A 19,424-nucleotide genomic window follows, 5' to 3' on the forward strand; every position below is an offset into this window, starting at 1 on the left:
AGGCAGTTGGAGAGGTGGCCTGGAAGGCAGTTGGAGAGGTGGCCTGGAAGGCAGTTGGAGAGGTGGCCTGGAAGGCAGTTGGAGAGGTGGCCTGGGAGGCAGTTGGAGAGGTGGCCTGGAAGGCAGTTGGAGAGGTGGCCTGGAAGGCAGCTGGGGATGTGGCCTGGAAGGCAGTTGGAGAGGTGGCCTAGAAGGTTTCTGGAGAGGTGGCCTGGAAGGCAGTTGGAGAGGTGGCCTGGAAGGCAGTTGGAGAGGTGGCCTGGATAGCAGCTGGAGAGGTGGCCTGGAAGGCAGTTGGAGAGGTGGCCTGGAAGGCAGTTGGAGAGGTGGCCTGGATAGCAGCTGGAGAGGTGGCCTGGAAGGCAGTTGGAGAGGTGGCCTGGAAGGCAGTTGGAGAGGTGGCCTGGAAGGCAGTTGGAGAGGTGGCCTGGAAGGCAGCTGGAGAGGTGGCCTGGATAGCAGCTGGAGAGGTGGCCTGGAAGGCAGTTGGAGAGGTGGCCTGGAAGGCAGTTGGAGAGGTGGCCTGGATAGCAGTGGGCACAGTTGGCATAAATCAGCTCCCCTCAAGAGATACACTGACAACTTCTGCTCCTGCTCATCAATGAAGACCCCATTTCCACTACGGTAGCCTACAAGCTCTCTCGACCCCTTCTACAGTAGCTTCTTTCTCTCTTTGCAGAATCTGCACAGCATCACATGAAATACGCCATACAACTTTGCAACCGATCTGATTGATTTCCCCTGCTCTGTTACATCATTTGACGGTCTTTTCAAAGTGTGGAGAGGTACTCCGTCTTCTTCTTTTCCATGATCTAGGCATGCTGAAAGTAAAAGATAACATGTACCAAAACATCCAGCTTTAGTCAGGGTTAGTTGTAACATTTTCTCACTTTACCATTGCTAACTTTCATCAAATATCTCTACACAGACTGGTTATAAATCTGATATAAGTTTGCTGAATGAAACTACAAAGCACTTTATGCCATCACAAAAACAAATTTGGTCAAAATAATTACTTTCTTACCTCAACATTTCTGTCAATAGAATTTGTCCCTGTGATAAATAGAGTTTATCACAGGGACTTACTTTTTCACGAGGGTTCAGGACTATACTGAGCATGTGCACAGTGAATCATATGATTATACCTCACTCCTGATTGGAGGAATTGTCCCGTGTTACAACCATCCCCGGTCTCCCCTAACACATTCAAGTGGTGTGGTAACACAAGACCACAATGTTGGTGTACTTTGTAATTGACTGTATGTTACACAGTAGAGAGATCTTTAACATAAGTATTCACCTCCCTTGGATTTATTCACATTTTATTGTGTTACAAAGTGGGATTAAAATGAATTGAATTGTAATTTTTTGTCAACGATTTACTCAAAATATTCTGTAATGTCAAATTAAAAAAAAGACTAATAAACCTTGATTAGATAAGTATTCACCACCCTGAGTCAATATATGTTAGAAACACCTTTTTACAGCCGTAGCCATAGATTTTTTAAAAGCCGATTTAAGTCAAAACTTACTTGGCCACTCAGGAACATTCACTGTCTTTCTGGTAAGCAACTCCAGTGTCTGCAGACTGAAGCAGGTTTTCCTCTAGGATTTTGCTTGTGCATAGCTCCAACATGTTGTGTTTTGGATTTGCCCCAAACATAAGGCATTTAGGTCAAAAAAGTGCATTATTTTGCATTTAATGTTTTGTTGTTGCAGTATTACTTTAGTACCTTGTTGCATACAAGATGCATGTTTTGGAATATTTGTATTCTGTATATTTGTATTATTCTTTTCACTCTGTCATCTGGATCATTATTGTGTAGTCACCACGATGTTGTTGATCCATTCTCAATTACATTACAGCCATTTAACTCTGTAGCTGTTTTAAAATCACCAAGGGCCTCATGGTGATGGCATCCCTGAGCAGTTTCCTTCCTGTCCTGCAGCTCAGGTTCAGAAGGACTACTGTATAGTTGATGGGTCTAGGTGGTTTAATACATCCACAGCATAATTATTAACTTGACCATGCTTAAAGAGATATTCAATGTCTGATTTGTTATTGTTACCCATCTACCAGTCACTACCCGTCTTTATGAGGCTTCAAAAAGCTCACGTCTTTGTGGTTTAATCTGTGCTTGAAATTCTATACTTGACTGAGGGACCATACAGATGTTGTATGTATGAGTGACAGAGGAATGGGTAGTTACTCAAAAATGATGTCAACCCATATTATTTCACATGGTATCCATGTAACTTATTATGTGATTTGTTAAACCAACTTTTACCCTTGAACTAATTTATGCTTGCCTAAACAAAGGGGGTGAATACTTATAAACCACTATATTTTGAATTTTCTTCTCACTTCGACATTGAGTATTTTGTTTAGATCATTAACCAAAAAAAAACACAATTAAATCTATTTCAAACCCACTTTGTAACGCAACAAAATGTGAACAATTCTGAAGTAGACAATTATTGAGAATAGTTATGTCCCTCCTTTTCACTAACACATAGCTGACACTGTCTCTTAATTTCTTTCTTTACTTGAATTAAGTTTTAAGGAATACTTTTTTGAAACTTTTTTTTAATAACTTAAACCACCAACAGGCCGGATTGGACCCACACGCGGGCTGGGCTGTATGCTTGACACCCGTTCTAGACTCGGGTAATTATCCATAGAGTATATTTGATGTTGTGCTGTTGTTGGGCTCTGAAACTTCAGATCTGCAAATAACAAGTCCTTCAAAGTGTTGCAACTTTTATTTGCCTGGTTTCCTTTGTTTTGACATTGTTTCGTTTTCATTGTTTCTGTTTCTTTGATAGGTTTTTGTCAGTCTAGATGTAGACATGTTGACAGTATTGTTTTATGTACCAAACTACAATTCATTAGTCCAAAATACATACCTGCATGCCCCATCCCCTCCAAAAGATTTATAACCAGCTGCCTGCTTTTGATAGTAAATGTATCACCCAGGTCCTCCCTCACACAAACGTACCTTTGAAGAAACCTGGAAACCGTTTATCATGTCCCCTCATTGCATAGCCAAGTCTCGGAGATGGAACCCTGCCTCAGTTTAGACCATCCATAGCCTGTGTTTCCATTGCATGGGTTTGCTTAACAGTTGCCTTTTACTCATGAAAAAATTACCTATTTACTAATTATTTACTTTTATAAAAGTGACGTTCATTATGTTGGCTGCTAAACTGACACATGATCCTTCATGTTCGTGACTCAGAATCTGTGTTTACACAAGCTGATATGCCAATAAATAGCTGTCTTTGACCAATCATATCAGACATTTTGCCAATAATTGGGCAACAGATCAGAATTGGGCTACCTGTGTAAACGCATCCAGAGCACCAAATGTAAGATTGGGGTCAGTTCAGATGTTGTTCCTGGCGGTCAAAGCTCAACTACCGTACTGCACAAACGTTGATTCCATTGAATGTATTAAATTAATCCAAACATACATTCCCAAAGCACATGAACGTTGTTTAAGCTTATCCTGGGAACTTCTGAGAGCCAGTTTCAATTGCTTACAGCCAGCTGGTTTATAAATGATCAGACTACATACAGCCTGTCAAAGGGTATTCTCCTGCACCAACGGGTGTAGTAAGCCATGCAGCATCAATAACACCGCTATGGCACTGGATCAGACACTTCATTTGATTCCAAAGTGTGCTTCCAGATTCAAGCCTTGCCAACGGCTGACCATTTCCTATCAATCACAATCTGAGAGCCTGAGTGACGTGTCAAAACCACAGGAAGCAAACCTATTACTCAAAGCTAAGACAGAATACAGCTGAAATGCCACACCTGTATTTTCTACACCAACCAGTTACGTGATTGTTCATATATTGTGAATATTGAACACGGTTCAACTTGGCTTTAACATATTGCACAGAACACAAGATATGAAAATAGATTTAATGGATATACACGTTCAAACATTGAAGAACATGTTCTACCAGCAAAAATAGCATCATAACATGTTTGTTTTGTACTGGTTCACCACAGCATGAACCCTTCAATACTTGCAGAATTGTAACTAAACGTAAAAAACAAATATAAATGCTGCAATGATAAATTAGCTCTGATGGTACTTCACAATGCAAGTGTATATATTTATTCAATCATATACAGTAAAGTGGAAATTGATTGAAAAGTGTGATAAAAAAAAGAGGGGAAAAAAAAAAAAGAGTAGTACAGCATTCCACCAAATGTTGCCAAATGATGGAACATCCAGCCATCCTCTTGAGCATTTGAAAACGTGTCAGTCTAGATTCTCTTCACTTGGGCCTCAAGCTCCTTATCAGTGTTCAGCGTAACAACATGAGTATGTCATTTCTTCTGGAAGAATCCCATAATGGAAGCCTGCTTAGTAGATTTATTACAGGCCGCAGCAGCTTTCTTACTTTTCTTCTCCTCTTTTTTGCCAGTTGACGGTTTTGGATTCTTTGGAGTTGGTTTACTGGTCTTAAAGTCATCCTCAGTCTCTGAGTAGGATTCACTCTCATAGCCTTTCTCAGTCACTGGAAGGTAGACAATATCTAAATGATTTTCAGATCAGACAGCCTATAGAATATATTTTTCATTTTGCATATAAGGAAGGGATTTAGTAACTTTGGGGAATATACAGTACCAGTCAAAAGTTTGGACACGCCTACTCATTCAAGGGTTTCTATATTTTCTACATTGTAGAACAATAGTGAAGATATCAAAACTATGAAATAACACACATGGAATCATGTATTAACCAAAAAAGTGTTAAAACAAATCAAAATATTGTTTATATTTGAGATTCTTCGAAGTAGCCACCCATTGCCTTGATGACAGCTTTGCGCACTCTTGGCATTCTCTCAACCAGCTTCATGAGGTAGTCACCTGGAATGCATTTCAATTAACAGGTGTGCCTTGTTAAAAGTTAATTTGTGGAATTTCTTTCCTTCTTAATGCGTTTGAGCCAATCAGTTGTGTTGTGACAAGGTAGGGGGGTATAACGGAACATAGCCCTATTTGGTAAATAGATGTAGAAAATGGTAAAAATAAAGAAAAACCCTGGAACGAGTAGGTGTGTCCAAACTTCTGACTGGTACTGTAAATAACCTTCATGTTTATGTCAGAGGAGTTGGGCCTAAGCAAAATGTTTTCATGTAAAAGTTGAATAGAAACAAATCTCCCAACTCAATAAATTACCAATGCATCCTTCGTCATCCACAAATGTGCTCGATTTCAAGACACGTCTCCTCTTCCTTCGTTTACAAGCTGAAAGCTCCTGCATGGATCGACAGGTAGTCGGTCACAAATTGGTGATTAAAACTAAATTAAACACAATCATTATATATCCTGCAACGTCAACAGTTTAGTACCCAAATAAAATAGCAGTAAAATGTGAAAGCTTACATCTGAATGTGAAACAGCAACTGGTTCTTTCTTTACTTGAATCTCAGGACTTGGTGATGGGTCCCTCTTTTCTTGCAACTGTGGAGGAGAGTCTGGAATAACTGTTAAAATAGAATAGTTCTGTTTTCAATCATGAAACAATTGAATAATGAAGTCCAGTGTGAATGTCAAGGGGAGCCCGAGCAATACGCTTCCCCTCCCTTTACAGCTGGGCTTACCCTCATCGTCACTACTGTCTGGCTCGGGCTTCTTTATCCTCCGTCTCTTCTTCCTCTGACTATCGTTCTTCTCCTCTTCACTATCCGAATGTTCAAGACGCTTGGTCTTACTATCGAGAGGAAAATATTCTGTTAAAGCATACTCCGTTCAAAATGTCAATGTTGACCACAAAGACACGATAAAAAAAGGTTTTTGTTCTGAGATACTACACAACCATAGTGTCCCAAAAAATACTACCTTTTATAAATCGCTAAAGTACACATTTTACTTTTGTTAGGACAAAAGTAGTATATTCATACAAGGACTCCTAGCAGGTTTAATAATACACACCTTCTAATATCTTTCTCAACCACAGCATCCTTTGCTAGTTCCTCCTTGACAGGAGTCTCTGCTTTAGGAGGTGGACTTGAGGGCTTCTCATCCACTGAGGAGGATGTCTGGGCTATTTCTACCTCTTCCTTGATGGATTTGTCAGGTTTTTCTGTGGTGGATATACAGGACTTATCTTAAGAGATTTAAAGGACAATAGTAGTATTTACATGTGAAACTATAGAAAGACATCCACCATATACAGTGGGGCAAAAAAGTATTTAGTCAGCCACCAATTGTGCAAGTTCTCCCACTTAAAAATATGAGGCCTGTAATTTTCATCATAGGTACACTTCAACTATGACAGACAGAATGAGAAAAAAAATCCAGAAAATCACATTGTAGGATTTTTTGAATTTATTTGCAAATTATGGTGGAAAATAAGTATTTGGTCAATAACAAATCTCATATCTCAATACTTTGTTATATACCCTTTGTTGGCAATGACAGAGCTCAAACGTTTTCTGTAAGTCTTCACAAGGTTTTCACACACTGTTGCTGGTATTTTGGCCCATTCCTCCATGCAGGTCTCCTCTAGAGCAGTGATGTTTTGGGGCTGTTGCTGGGCAACACAGACTTTCAACTCCCTCCAAAGATTTTCTATGGGGTTGAGATCTGGAGACCGGCTAGGCCACTCCAGGACCTTGAAATGCTTCTTACGAAGCCACTCCTTCGTTGCCCGGGCGGTGTGTTTGGGATCATTGTCATGCTGAAAGACCCAGCCACGTTTCATCTTCAATGCCCTTGCTGATGGAAGGAGGTTTTCACTCAAAATCTCACGATACATGGCCCCATTCATTCTTTCCTTTACACGGATCAGTCGTCCTGGTCCCTTTGCAGAAAAACAGCCCCAAAGCATGATGTTTCCACCCCCATACTTCACAGTAGGTATGGTGTTCTTTGGATGCAACTCAGCATTCTTTGTCCTCCAAACCCGACAAGTTGAGTTTTTACCAAAAAGTTATATTTTGGTTTCATCTGACCATATGACATTCTCCCACTCTTCTTCTAGATCATCCAAATGCTCTCTAGCCAACTTCAGACGGGCCTGGACATGTACTGGCTTAAGCAGGGGGACACGTCTGGCACTGCAGGATTTGAGTCCCTGGCGGCGTAGTGTGTTACTGATGGTAGGCTTTGTTACTTTGGTCCCAGCTCTCTGCAGGTCATTCACTAGATCCCCCCGTGTGGTTCTGGGATTTTTGCTCACCGTTCTTGTGATCATTTTGACCCCACGGGGTGAGATCTTGCGTGGAGCCCCAGATCGAGGGAGATTATCAGTGGTCTTGTATGTCTTCCATTTCCTAATAATTGCTCCCACAGTTGATTTCCTCAAACCAAGCTGCTTACCTATTGCAGATTCAATCTTCCCAGCCTGGTGCAGGTCTACAATTTTGTTTCTGGTGTCCTTTGACAGCTCTTTGGTCTTGGATATAGTGGAGTTTGGAGTGTGACTGTTTGAGTTTGTGGACAGGTGTCTTTTATACTGGTAACAAGTTCAAACAGGTGCCATTAATACAGGTAACGAGTGGAGGACAGAGGAGCCTCTTAAATAAGAAGTTACAGGTCTGTGAGAGCCAGAAATCTTGCTTGTTTGTAGGTGACCAAATACTTATTTTCCACCATAATTTGCAAATAAATTCATTAAAAATCCTACAATGTGATTTTCTGGATTTCCCCCCCTCATTTTGTCTGTCATAGTTGAAGTGTACCTATGATGAAAATTACAGGCCTCTCTCATCTTTTTAAGTGGGAGAACTTGCACAATTGGTGGCTGACTAAATACTTTTTTGCCCCACTGTATGTGATATGGGACTGTTGAAATACTTACTGGCTGCTTGTTTCGCAAAGAAGTTACTCACAGGATGTGTCTTCGCAGCAGGTTTAGTTTTGGAGGTCGCAACCTACAACAGCAAACAAAAGTTAACATTACGTCTTGCCATTCTGAGCACATGTACACACTAACCAAAGAAACACAAACACATACCACAGGTGCATCCTCTTTCTGCTCCAATTTAATCTCTTTGCTCGAATCTTGATTCTGGGAGACATTCTTGGTTGCAAACATTCCCATAATGCCTTTGGGCTGCTTGGGGGTGGGTTTAGAGGCCAGATTAGAATGGTTTGCTTTGATTTGCTCCGTCTCTGGTGGTGGGGCCTGTGTCGTCTCACAGGCCTGCTGCACCTCTGCCGAGGACCTAGGCACCGCATCAGCACAACGTATTGCACTGTACCTGCAAATAGATATTATGTCCTGATAAATAAAACTAAACCTTTGAATATTTCACCAACATTTCTCAAATCTATTATTTCCACTTTAAGTGTAGTTTAAAATGTAAAGACCGATGTACCTGCTGCAATTTCTTAGATTCTCTTTCACAGCGTCATAATCAGCACTGTACAGAGGACCACTGTCTTTCAGCACAGCCTTCTGAACACTGTACACGTGTACGCTGACCATCAGGCTCATCTTTGACTTCGCATCTACAAAGGACGACAGATTATGTTTTGGGGACAATTTCAGAACACTTCATATTCATCTTGATGAGAAGGAAACACCATATCAAGTCAGGAAATGAGGCAGGTGAAGAGATCCCTAGTAAGTTAGGTGAATCTTTCCTTTCAAGCGCAATTCCATACACATCCATTGTAGATATGCCTTCAGAATGTATTCCTACCTTGACTTATTCCACATTTGTGTTACAGCCCGAATTCAAAATGGATTAAATATATTTTCCCCCCACACATCTACACAAAATACCCCATAATGACAAAGTGAAAACATTTAGACATTCCCTTCTTGGTAAGCAACTCCAGTGTAGATTTGGCCATCTGTTTTAGGTTATTGTGTTGCTGAAAGGTGAATTAAATCTCCCGGTGTCTGGTGGAAAGCAGACTGAACCAGGTTTTCCTCAAGGATTTTGCCTGTGCTTAGCTCCATTCCGTTTATTTTTTATCCTGGAAAAACTCCCCAGTCCTTAACGATTACAAGCATACCCATAACATGATGCAGCCACCACTACGCTTGAAAATATGAAGAGTGGTACTGTGTAATGTGTTGTATTTGCCCCAAACATAACACTTTCTACTCAGGGAAATAAAAGTGAATTGCTTTGCCACATTTTTTTGCAGTATTACTTTTTATTCTGTACAGCCTTCCTTGTTTTCAGTCTGACAATTAGGTTAGTATTGTGAAGTAACTACAATGTTGATCCATCCTCAGTTTTCTCCTATAACAGCCATTATACTCTGTAACCGTTTTAAAGTCACCATTGGCCTCATGGTGAAATTCCCAAGTGTTTTCTTTTCACCTGTATCTTTGTAGAAACTCCATCCACTGCTTTTTTTAAATTTATTTTAAATTATTTTTTTTTACTTCTACCCAGCTGCCAATAGGTGCCCTTCTTTGTGAGGCATTGGACAACCTCCCTGGTCTTTGCGGTTGAATCAGTGTTTGATATTCACTGCTCGACTGAGGGACCTAATTGTATGTGTGGGGTACAGAGATGAGGTAGTCGTTCAATGTTAAAGACTATTATTGCACAAAGAGTGAGTCAATGCTTCTTATTATGCACATGTTTACTCCTGCTATAACAAAAGGGGTTGAAAACTTATTGACTGAAGACAGTTCAGCTTTATTTGTCATTAATTTATCAAAATAACAAAAAACATAATTCCACTTTGACACTATGAGGTATTGTGTGTAGAACTGAGACAAAAAAATAAAATCACAAATTAATACATTTTAAATTCAGGCCGTAACACAAAATGTGGAAAAAGGCAAGGAGTGTAAATACCTATGAAGGCACTGATACGATACTGATAGTTTCAAACAATCTGGTTTGATTTAGCTTTTTGTCCCCCCCCCCCACTGATTAACTTGTAATTTTAGCAACAGCAAAAATAGTTTGAGCTAGTAATATGTCAATATCTTTATATTGGCTTTGTCATAGCACATCATTAATGCATTTCAGTCACCATGTTATTTCAGCGGGCTCTCTCTCTTTGACAAAAACTTGAAGCCAAATCACAATGATATTGGGCTGGATGCTAATATGGGAAAACTGCTGAATGATCAGAGAAATTATAGTTGAAGCTTTTCTTTTCGGCTATTTACAGAAAAAGAAGTCCTGGACGCTTTGCTAGAAATAGACAAGAAATCCACAGGGGCCGACCAATTGGATCCCGGTCTGCTTTAGTGTGCGGGGCCCATCATTGTTGGCTTAACATCCCTCATTTAACATTGTTATCACGAGAGAAAAAAAGCACCAAAGAAAAGCATAGACATCAGCTTGTGCTGCCACTCCATAAGGGCGGGGTTAGTAGTGATCTTAAATCATTATCGCCCCGTTTCAAGGCTTCCTTGTCTAGCTAAGATTATTGAATCTTTAGTAAAATGTACAACTTTGCTCTTTTTCCCCTTTTTTTTCTCTTAATCTGAGAAATGTATTTAGAATGTAAACCAATTAGGGTTTAGGCCTGGGAATAGCAGCATCACAGCAACCACTTTAGTTGTTCATGATCTTGTCCATGCTTTACACTAAAAATGAAATGCTGCTTTGTTTGTGGACCTGTCAAAAGATTTGATACTGTTGATCAGGCCATTTTATTGAATAAGTTGTCCTCGATAGGCATGAGCTCTGACGGCTGTTCATGGTTTCATGATTATCTAAGTGACAGAACTCAGGCCATCGTGATTGATGGGGTTAAGTCTGAATTTCTTGACGTACATAAAGGTGTACCACAGCGGGCTTTTTTGGGACAGTTTTTCCCTCACTATTTATATGTACACACACCATTGGTCAATCTGCACTTCATCTACAGTGCATTCGGGAAAGTATTCAGACAGCTTTACTTTTTCCACATTGTTAAGTTACAGCATTATTCTAAAATGGATTTAAAAAACTAATCCTCAGGCCTCCCGAGTGTCGCGGTGGTCTAAGGCAGTGCTAGCTGTGCCACTAGAGATTCTGGGTTCGAATCCAGGCTCTGTCGGCAAGGATGTTCTTGTCCCATCGCGCTCTAGCGACTCCTCTGGCGGGCCGGGCACAGTTCACGCTGACACGGTCGTCAGGTGTACGGTGTTTCCTCCGACACATTGGTGCGGCTGGCTTCCGGGTTAAGCGAGCAGTGTGTCAAGAAGCAGTGCAGCTTGGTTGGGTTTCGATAGGTCGAGAGCCGTGCGTCCTACGCCTCTCCCAAGGCCGTACGGGAGTTGCAGCGATGAGACAAGACTAACAACCAATTGGATACCACGAAAATGGGGAGAAAAAGGGGATAAAAAATATGTTTAAATAACTTTCCTCAATCTACACACAACACGAAAACAAGTTGTTTGAAATTTTGGAAAATGTATTACAAATAAAATCTGAAATATTTTTTACATAAGTATTCAGACCCTTTGCTATGAGACTCGAAATTGAGGTCAGGTCCATCCTGTTTCCATTGATCATCCTTGAGATGTTTCTACAACGTGATTGGAGTACACCTGTGGTAAATTCAATTGATTGGACATGATTTGGAAAGGCACACACCTGTCTATATAAGGTCCCACAGTTGACAGTGCATGTCAGAGCAAAAACCAAGCCATGAGGTCGAAGGAACTGTCCGTAGAGCTCCGAGACAGGATTGTTCGAGGCACAGGTCTGGGGAAGGGTACCAGAACATTTCTGCAGCATTGAAGGTCCCCAAGAACACAGTGGCCTCCATCATTCTTAAATAGAAGAAGTTTGGAACCACCAAGACTCTTCCTAGAGCTGGCCGACCGGCCAAACTGAGGAATCGAAGGAGAAGAGCCTTGGTCAGGGAGGTGACCAAGAACCCGATGGTCACTCTGATAGAGCTCCAGAGTTCCTCTGTGGAGATGGGAGAACCTTCCGGAAGGGCAATCATCTCTGCAGCACTCCACCAATCACACCTTTATTGTAGAGTGGCAAGACAGAAGCTACGCCCGCAGTACAAGTCACATGACAGCCCAGTTGGAGTTTGCCAAAAGGCACCTAAAGGACTCTCAGACCATGAGAAACAAGATTCTCTGGTCTGATGAAACCAAGATTGAACTCTTTGGCCTGAATGCCAAGCTTCACGTCTGGAGGAAACCTAGCACCATCCCTACGGTGAAGCATGGTGGTGGCAGCATCATGCTGTGGGGATGTTATTCAGCAGCAGGGACTGGGAGACTAGTCAGGATCAAGGGAAAGATGAACGGAGAAAATAACAGAGATCCTTGATGAATACCTGCTCCAGAGCGCTCAGGACCGCAGACTTGGGTGAAGGTTCACCTTCCAACAGGATAACGACCCTAAGCACACAGCCAAAACAATGCAGGAGTGGCTTCGGGACAAGTCTCTGAATGTCCTTGAGTGGCCCACCCAGAGCCTAGACTTGAACCCGATCAAATATCTCTGTAAAGACCTGAAAATAGCTGTGCAGCAACACTCCCCACCCAACCTGACAGAGCTCGAGAGGCTCTGCAGAGAAGCAGGGGATAAACTCCCCAAATACAGGTGTGCCAAGCTTATAGCGTCATACCCAAGGAGACTTGAGGATATAATCGCTGCCAAAGGTGCTTCAACAAAGTACTGAGTAAAGGGTCTGAAAAGTTATGTAAATGTGATATTTCAGTATTTAATAAATTATCAAAATTCTAAACCTGTTTTTGCTTTGTCATTATGGGGTAGTGTGTGTAGATTGATAAGGAAAAACATTTATTTAATACATTTTTGAATAAGCCTGTAATGTAACAAAATGTGGAAAAAGTCAAGAGGTCTGAATACTTTCCGAATGCACTATATATGCAGATGATACTAGTATGTAAGCCATTGCCCCGACTGTTGATCTGGCGGTGTCAAAACTAGTCAGAATTTATAGCTGTGCAGGAATCCCTTGACAATTTTAACTTGTGCTTAATACGGGCAAAACAAAATGTTTTTAAACTCTCATAAGAATGTTTCAGATGAACTACATGCTCACTCATTAGGTGGATCACCAATCACACCTGTTCCCGCATATAAATAGTTAGGCATTTGGATCAGTTTAGGACGACTCATAATAATGGCCGGAACGGAGCTGATGGAATGGCATCAAACACATGGAAACCATGTGTTTGATACCATTCCACTGATTCCGCGCCAACCATTACCCACGAGCCAGTTCTCCCCAATTAAAGAGCCACCAACCTCCTTTCATTTGGATTGATATGGAGTTGACGTTTAAAAAATAAAAAACATATAGATGAGCTGGTTAAGAGGCCAAGATTTAAAGTTGTCTTTTTCTACCTAAACAGATCATGCCTCTAAGCAGTAGGAAGCAAATTATTCAGTCAATCTTTATCTGTTCTTGATTATGGTGATATTATTGATCAAAGTGCAGCTGCTACCTTTGAATGCCCTTTTTTGATACTCACCACTGCATCCTGTATCAAAAGATTGACAGGTCTTTAGCGGGCCAGCCAATCTCTACATTGTTTAGATGGCCCTACTTCATAAACGTCCAGCTTAAAGAACTATGCTGCTGAAGTATATCTATGGGAGTTGCTTAACCCGTTCACACGATTGGTTAACTCGAGGTTCCTAGGGTCTCCGACTATGTAAGTCTACTTTTAGTTTTAATGCACCGTATTCCTGGAACAAAATTCAAAATAGATTTCATGTTGATGTTCTGGTGCCATTCAGGCAATTTAAAGCTTTGACTGGGGACTTATTTGGGGAGGAATGTAGCTATTGTTCTGGTTGATTTGTGATGTTGTATCTGTGCATCCCTTGACTGTTTATACACACACACACACACACACACACACACACACACACACACACACACACACACACACACACACACACACACACACACACACACACACACACTACCAGTCAAAAGTTTGGACACCTACTCATTCAAGGGTTTTCTTTCTTTATTTATTTTTTTACTATTTTCTACATTGTAGAATAAAAGCGAAGACATCAAAACTATGAAAACACATATGGAATCATGTAGTAACCAAAAAAAAGTGTTATATCAAGATATATTGTAGATTCTTCAAAGTAGCCACCCTTTGCCTTGATGAAAGCTTCACACACTCTTGGCATTCTCTCAACAAGCTTCCCACATATGCTGAGCACTTGTTGGCTGCTTTTACTTCACTCTGTGGTCCTACTCATCCCAAACCATGTCAATTGGTTTGCGGTTGGGTGATTGTGGTGGCCAGGTCATCTGATGCAGCACACCATCACTCACCTTCTTTGGTTAAATAGCCCTTACACACCTCCTATTGGAAAAACAAACGATAGTCCCACTAACAGCAAACCAGATGGGATGGTGTATCGCTGCAGAATACTGTGGTAGCCATCCTGGTTAAGTGTGCCTTGAATTCTAAATAAATCAGATTTATTTGGGCTGCAATCTGGGGTGCCGTTTATTTCCGATTTCTGAGGCTGGTAACTAATGAACTTATCCTCTGCAGCAGAGGTAACTCTGGGTCTTCCTTTCCTGGAGGCAGTCCTCTTGAGAGCCAGTTCCATAATAGCGCTCAATGGTTTTTGAGACTGCATTTGAAGAAACTTTCAAAGTTCTTGAAATTTTCCAGATTGACTGACCTTTGCGACTTAAAGTAATGACGGACTGTCGTTTATTTTTGCTTATTTGAGCCGTTCTTGAAATAATATGGACTTGGTCTTTTACCAAATAGGGTTGGTATACAGAAGATAGCCCTATCTGTCACAACACAACTGATTGGCTCAAACGCATTAAAGGACAGAAATTCCACAAATTAACTTTTAACAAGGCCCACCTGTTAATTGAAATGCATTCCAGGTGACTACCTCATGAAGCAGTTGATGTCTTCCCTAATATTCTACAATGTAGAAAATAGTAGAAATAAATAAAAACCCTTGAATGAGTAGGTGTCCAAACTTTTGACTGGTACTGTATGTGTGTGTATATTAGAGGTCGACAGATTATGATTTTTCAACGCCGATACCGATTATTGGAGGACCAAAAAAAGCCAATACCGATTATTGGAGGACCAAAAAAAAGCCGATACCGATTAAATCGGTCGATTTTTATATAGATAGATATCTATGTGTGCAATAATGACAATTACAACAATACTGAATGAACAATGAACACTTTAATTTTAACAGAAATAAAATAAATTTAGTCTCATAAATAATGAAACATGTTCAATTTGATTTAAATAATGCAAAACCAGTGTTGGAGAAGAAAGTAAAAGTGCAATATGTGCCATGTAAAAAAGCTCATGTTTAAGTTCCTTGCTCAGAACATATGAAAGCTGGTGGTTCCTTTTAACATGAATCTTCAATATTCCCAGTTACAAAGATTTAGGTTGTAGTTATTATAGGACTATTTCTCTCTATACCATTTGTATTTCATAGACCTTTGACTATTGAATGTTCTTATAGGCACTATAGTATTGCCAGCCTAATCTCGAGAGTTGATAGGCTTGAAGTCATAAACAGCGCTGTGCTTCAAGCATTGCGAAGAGCTGCTGGCAAACGCAGGAAAGTGCTGTTTGAATAAATGCTTACGAGCCTGCTGCTGCCTACCACCGCTCAGTCAGACTGCTCTATCAAATATAAAATCATAGACTTAATTATAATAAACATACAGAAATACGAGCCTTAGGTCATTAATATGGTAAAATCCGGAAACTATCATTTCCAGGAAAAAAAGTTTATTCTTTCAGTGAAATACAGAACCGTTCCGTATTTTATCGAACGGGTGGCAACCCTAAATCTAAATATTGCTGTTACATTGCACAACCTTCAATGTTATGTCATAATTATGTAAAATTCCAGCAAATTAATTACGGTCTTTGTTAGGAAGAAATGGTCTTCACAGTTGGCAACAAGCCAGGCGACCCAAAATTCAGCAAATACCGTGACTCTGCTTACACTAAACACAAGAGAAGTGACACAATTTCAGGCACCACATTGATTATATGCAGCGCAGGAGAAGCTAGTAATATCATCAACCATGTGTAGTTAACTAGTGACTCTGTTAAGATTGATTGTTTTTTATAAAGATAAGTTTAATGCTAGCTAGCAACTTAACATGCCTCCTTGCTGCCTGCACTTGCGTAACAGGTGGTCAGCCTACCACGCAGTCTCCTCGTGGATTGCAATATAAATCGGCCATAATTGGCGATTGGTATGAAAACAAGAAATCGCCCCTAATTAATCGGCCATTCGGATTAGTCGGTCGACCTCTAGTACGCGTGTGTATGTATGTATATATAAAATTGGTATTTTTTGAGGGGGGTGTATAATGTGTATATTCATGTTGTATCATACAGGGCACATTTGAAGAAAAAAATACCTAGGTGTCAATAGGTCATCCCATGTAAAAGAAAATGATAAATACAAAAAAATGTAAATTCTAACACAGCTTTAGATTTCACCCAGTCTCAAAAGCTAACGGTTTTGATCGTTTGGAACTTGCAAAATGATTGCTGTCCTTGTCAGGAAATTACAACTTTACCCTGTTCATGTAGAAATGACCAAATGCACTTGTAAATCAATACAGTTACACGCATAACATTACACGCATCAATTCAGTCAACAGATTTGTAGGTATTTTCAGAATAAGGCAGAAAGAAAATAGTATGTTTCATAGCCTTTGAATCAATTTTCTGACCAATGAATACTTCATTCAGATCGGTTTGGACTCCAGGGGACCGATGCACTCATATCTTAAACATTTGAAACGGTATCGATGCATATCGGTGAATTGTTAAATCCTTACAACTTACCCTCCAGCTGATCCTCTCGCACTACTGACACCTTGTGACTCTGAAAAGAAAGCATTCAAAAAAACATTGAAAAGACCTAAGCCCTGCGTAAAACACTGGAACTAAAACGAAGCAAGAATCCTAAGTCCAAATAGGCTCACTGCTGTATGTCATTCTGAAGGGGCATGGTGAGCAGTTGTGTGCATTGTTCATAAAAATTGGCATTTTGGCTTGTTCTCTTACCGTGGTACCATTCTCAACAAACTTGCCAGACACAAGGTAGGTAGCATGGAGCCGAGCAGAGCCTTCTTTCCTCTTTTGATCCAAGTAATGGTAGAGCATTCTGAAATAGACACATTGTGATGGACCCATAGACTCAGGTGGTGGTTTAAACACAACAAAACGTTGGAAGGCAACGTTGGTGGTTCTGGATAACGTTACTCACTGTTTGGCTAGGTTGACATGGACCCCAAGGGTGAGACTCAGCCATTTGTAGGTCACCTGTTTGAACACACACAAGAGAACACAACAGTCTGTTGTCAACATAGATGTGGCCGGGATGCATTAAACTCGGTTAACCCAGAACTAAAGTATTGCGTACTTGGTCAGATGTTTACGCAGCTAACGTTGTCTGTCCACGAGAGATCAGGGATGCATAACTAACTACAGTACCTAACGACGTAATTTACATCACAACAATGTATTTAACCCTGACAACTTTGCAAGCTCTGGTGTATTCCTATCTTCTAGGATTGCAGCGCCAACCTTCCCCAATTCAACCAACTGTAGCTAGTTAGCTAGTCTCAAAATGTGGGGCCTGATGATGCTGTCCAAAGCCACTGCACCATTCAAGCTGGGCGAGTGATGGCTAAAGTTAGCTAGCTAGCCTGAGCACAGTCAGATAGCTACTGTAGTTAACATTTATTGGCCCCAGCAGCAAGCTAACAGTGGGTGGATAGATCGAGATATATTAGTAAACTAGGTGTCTTACGATTTTATTCTGGTCGTTGACAAATTCATCAATATTATCCAAGTAAAGGTCATCCATTGTGCAATGTATGTAGCTAACAGGTCGATAGCTCTTCTACCTCAGTTTCTGTTTCAGGCGGGAAGGGAAGACACTGACGTCACTGACGCGCTTTATTTACTTTCTTTCATCCGTTAGCGTGGGATATGTTCAAGAGCATCAATTGTTCAGCGTCTGTGCATTGCATTTGTTCAGAATCATCATGACACACAAAGTTGATGATATATCACATTGGTCCCTTGAAAGATGGACAGTTTTATAAACGCATTTATTAACACAGATGTTATTGATACCCAGCTGAATTACAAAAGTATTCCACAAGCCTGGGTGACTGCCCAGGAAATTTGCAAGATCCACTGTCAACCTCTTGTCAAGGTTGAATAAAGTTTAAACAGCTATTTGAATTAATATGACAGACTATCAAGGCAAACAAATGCATGATGTCATACATTACAGTTGTAATAGGCTAAAGAAACTCAATAAAGAACGTTTTCCCTTCAGCCAAAAAATTGTTTGAAGTTGATCATAATTTGTAGCTGATCAATAACTTGGAAGAAGAATGTTTGGTTAATTGTTTCACGTTCAAATTTGATAAAAGTAACAGAGTTTGTGAATCTCTACTTGTCTACTTCCGGATAGCGGTCCTCTCACAGTCAATACGTGCTGCCTGCTCCACTGCTGCATCTTGCAGCCTACTTTTTCTTCATAGTCAGCAAAGTCAAAGCCTCTTCCTTGAAAAACACCCTTGCCCTCTAAGATGCTGGCTACAAAACAAACAGGATTACATATTCAACAAATACTACTACATACAATAGATATGCACTTCATGTAATTGATGAGGATAAAAATAGGTTTAGTAAACCTACCTACTTAGAGGGATTTCGCTGATTGTTGTCCGTTCCTTTATTTGTATGAGCATCTCGACTATTCATCCTCTCTGCTGTATTGGTCTCAGATTATAGATTTCCAATCTGAGAATTAAAGAATGTTTCATTATTAAATATGGATGACTGACATTACTTTTGAAGCAGATACCTCATGACAGATAAAATAATATGTTGACATTTTCATTAGACACATCCTTCAATAGTTATTCACATAGCTCACCTTTTTTTACCCCCTCTTCTATATGGTTTCTCTATGCAATCAAGATTAAGTTTGGGATTTTTTTTAAACTTGGAGATTCTTGAGTGTTTGTTCCAACATTCTCATTATACACTGCTCAAAAAAATAAAGGGAACACTTAAACAACACAATGTAACTCCAAGTCAATCACACTTCTGTGAAATCAAACTGTCCACTTAGGAAGCAACACTGATTGACAATACATTTCACATGCTGTTGTCCAAATGGAATAGACGTGGAAATTATAGGCAATTAGCAAGACACCTCCAAAAAAGGAGTGATTCTGCAGGCGGTGACCACAGACCACTTCTCAGTTCCTATGCTTCCTGGCTGATGTTTTGGTCACTTTTGAATGCTGGCGGTGCTCTCACTCTAGTGGTAGCATGAGACGGAGTCTACAACCCACACAAGTGGCTCAGGTAGTGCAGTTCATCCAGGATGGCACATCAATGCGAGCTGTGGCAAAAAGGTTTGCTGTGTCTGTCAGCGTAGTGTCCAGAGCATGGAGGCGCTACCAGGACACAGGCCAGTAC

At 40.5% G+C, this 19,424-nt stretch overlaps 1 protein-coding gene across 2 annotated transcripts; it reads right to left on the reverse strand.

Moving 5' to 3' along the window:
- Positions 1 to 3,917: 3,917 nt before the first annotated feature.
- On the reverse strand, positions 3,918 to 17,868 carry pold3 (polymerase (DNA-directed), delta 3, accessory subunit). 2 transcript variants are annotated; one of them, XM_055943371.1, is made up of 12 exons: positions 17,731 to 17,868; positions 17,185 to 17,240; positions 16,983 to 17,082; positions 16,761 to 16,800; positions 8,347 to 8,479; positions 7,983 to 8,229; positions 7,827 to 7,899; positions 5,957 to 6,107; positions 5,626 to 5,735; positions 5,408 to 5,499; positions 5,201 to 5,279; positions 3,918 to 4,536 (listed from the first exon to the last, which is right to left on the reverse strand). In XM_055943371.1, exons 1-12 carry the CDS (start codon positions 17,785 to 17,787, stop codon positions 4,346 to 4,348), a joined length of 1,329 nt encoding a protein of 442 aa, XP_055799346.1. In that variant the 5' UTR covers positions 17,788 to 17,868; the 3' UTR covers positions 3,918 to 4,345. The 2 variants fall into 2 exon arrangements, with proteins under 2 accessions (XP_055799346.1, XP_055799345.1); XM_055943370.1 differs by having other exon boundaries at positions 5,408 to 5,508; positions 17,731 to 17,867.
- Between the last annotated feature and the right edge of the window lie 1,556 nt (positions 17,869 to 19,424).

The sequence above is a fragment of the Salvelinus fontinalis genome, chromosome 13, assembly GCF_029448725.1.
Source record: "Salvelinus fontinalis isolate EN_2023a chromosome 13, ASM2944872v1, whole genome shotgun sequence".
In the NCBI taxonomy this organism is placed as follows: domain Eukaryota; kingdom Metazoa; phylum Chordata; class Actinopteri; order Salmoniformes; family Salmonidae; genus Salvelinus; species Salvelinus fontinalis.

Excerpts from the sequence above, each read along its gene's own strand:
- pold3 (XM_055943370.1), bottom strand. The coding sequence starts at position 17,787 with ATGGATGACCTTTACTTGGATAATATTGATGAATTTGTCAACGACCAG. Across the intron at positions 16,801-16,982 it reads TTGTTGAGAATGGTACCACG|AGTCACAAGGTGTCAGTAGT; the intron begins GTAAGAGAACAA and ends CTTTCTTTTCAG. Across the intron at positions 8,230-8,346 it reads AATCTAAGAAATTGCAGCAG|GTACAGTGCAATACGTTGTG; the intron begins GTACATCGGTCT and ends ATCTATTTGCAG.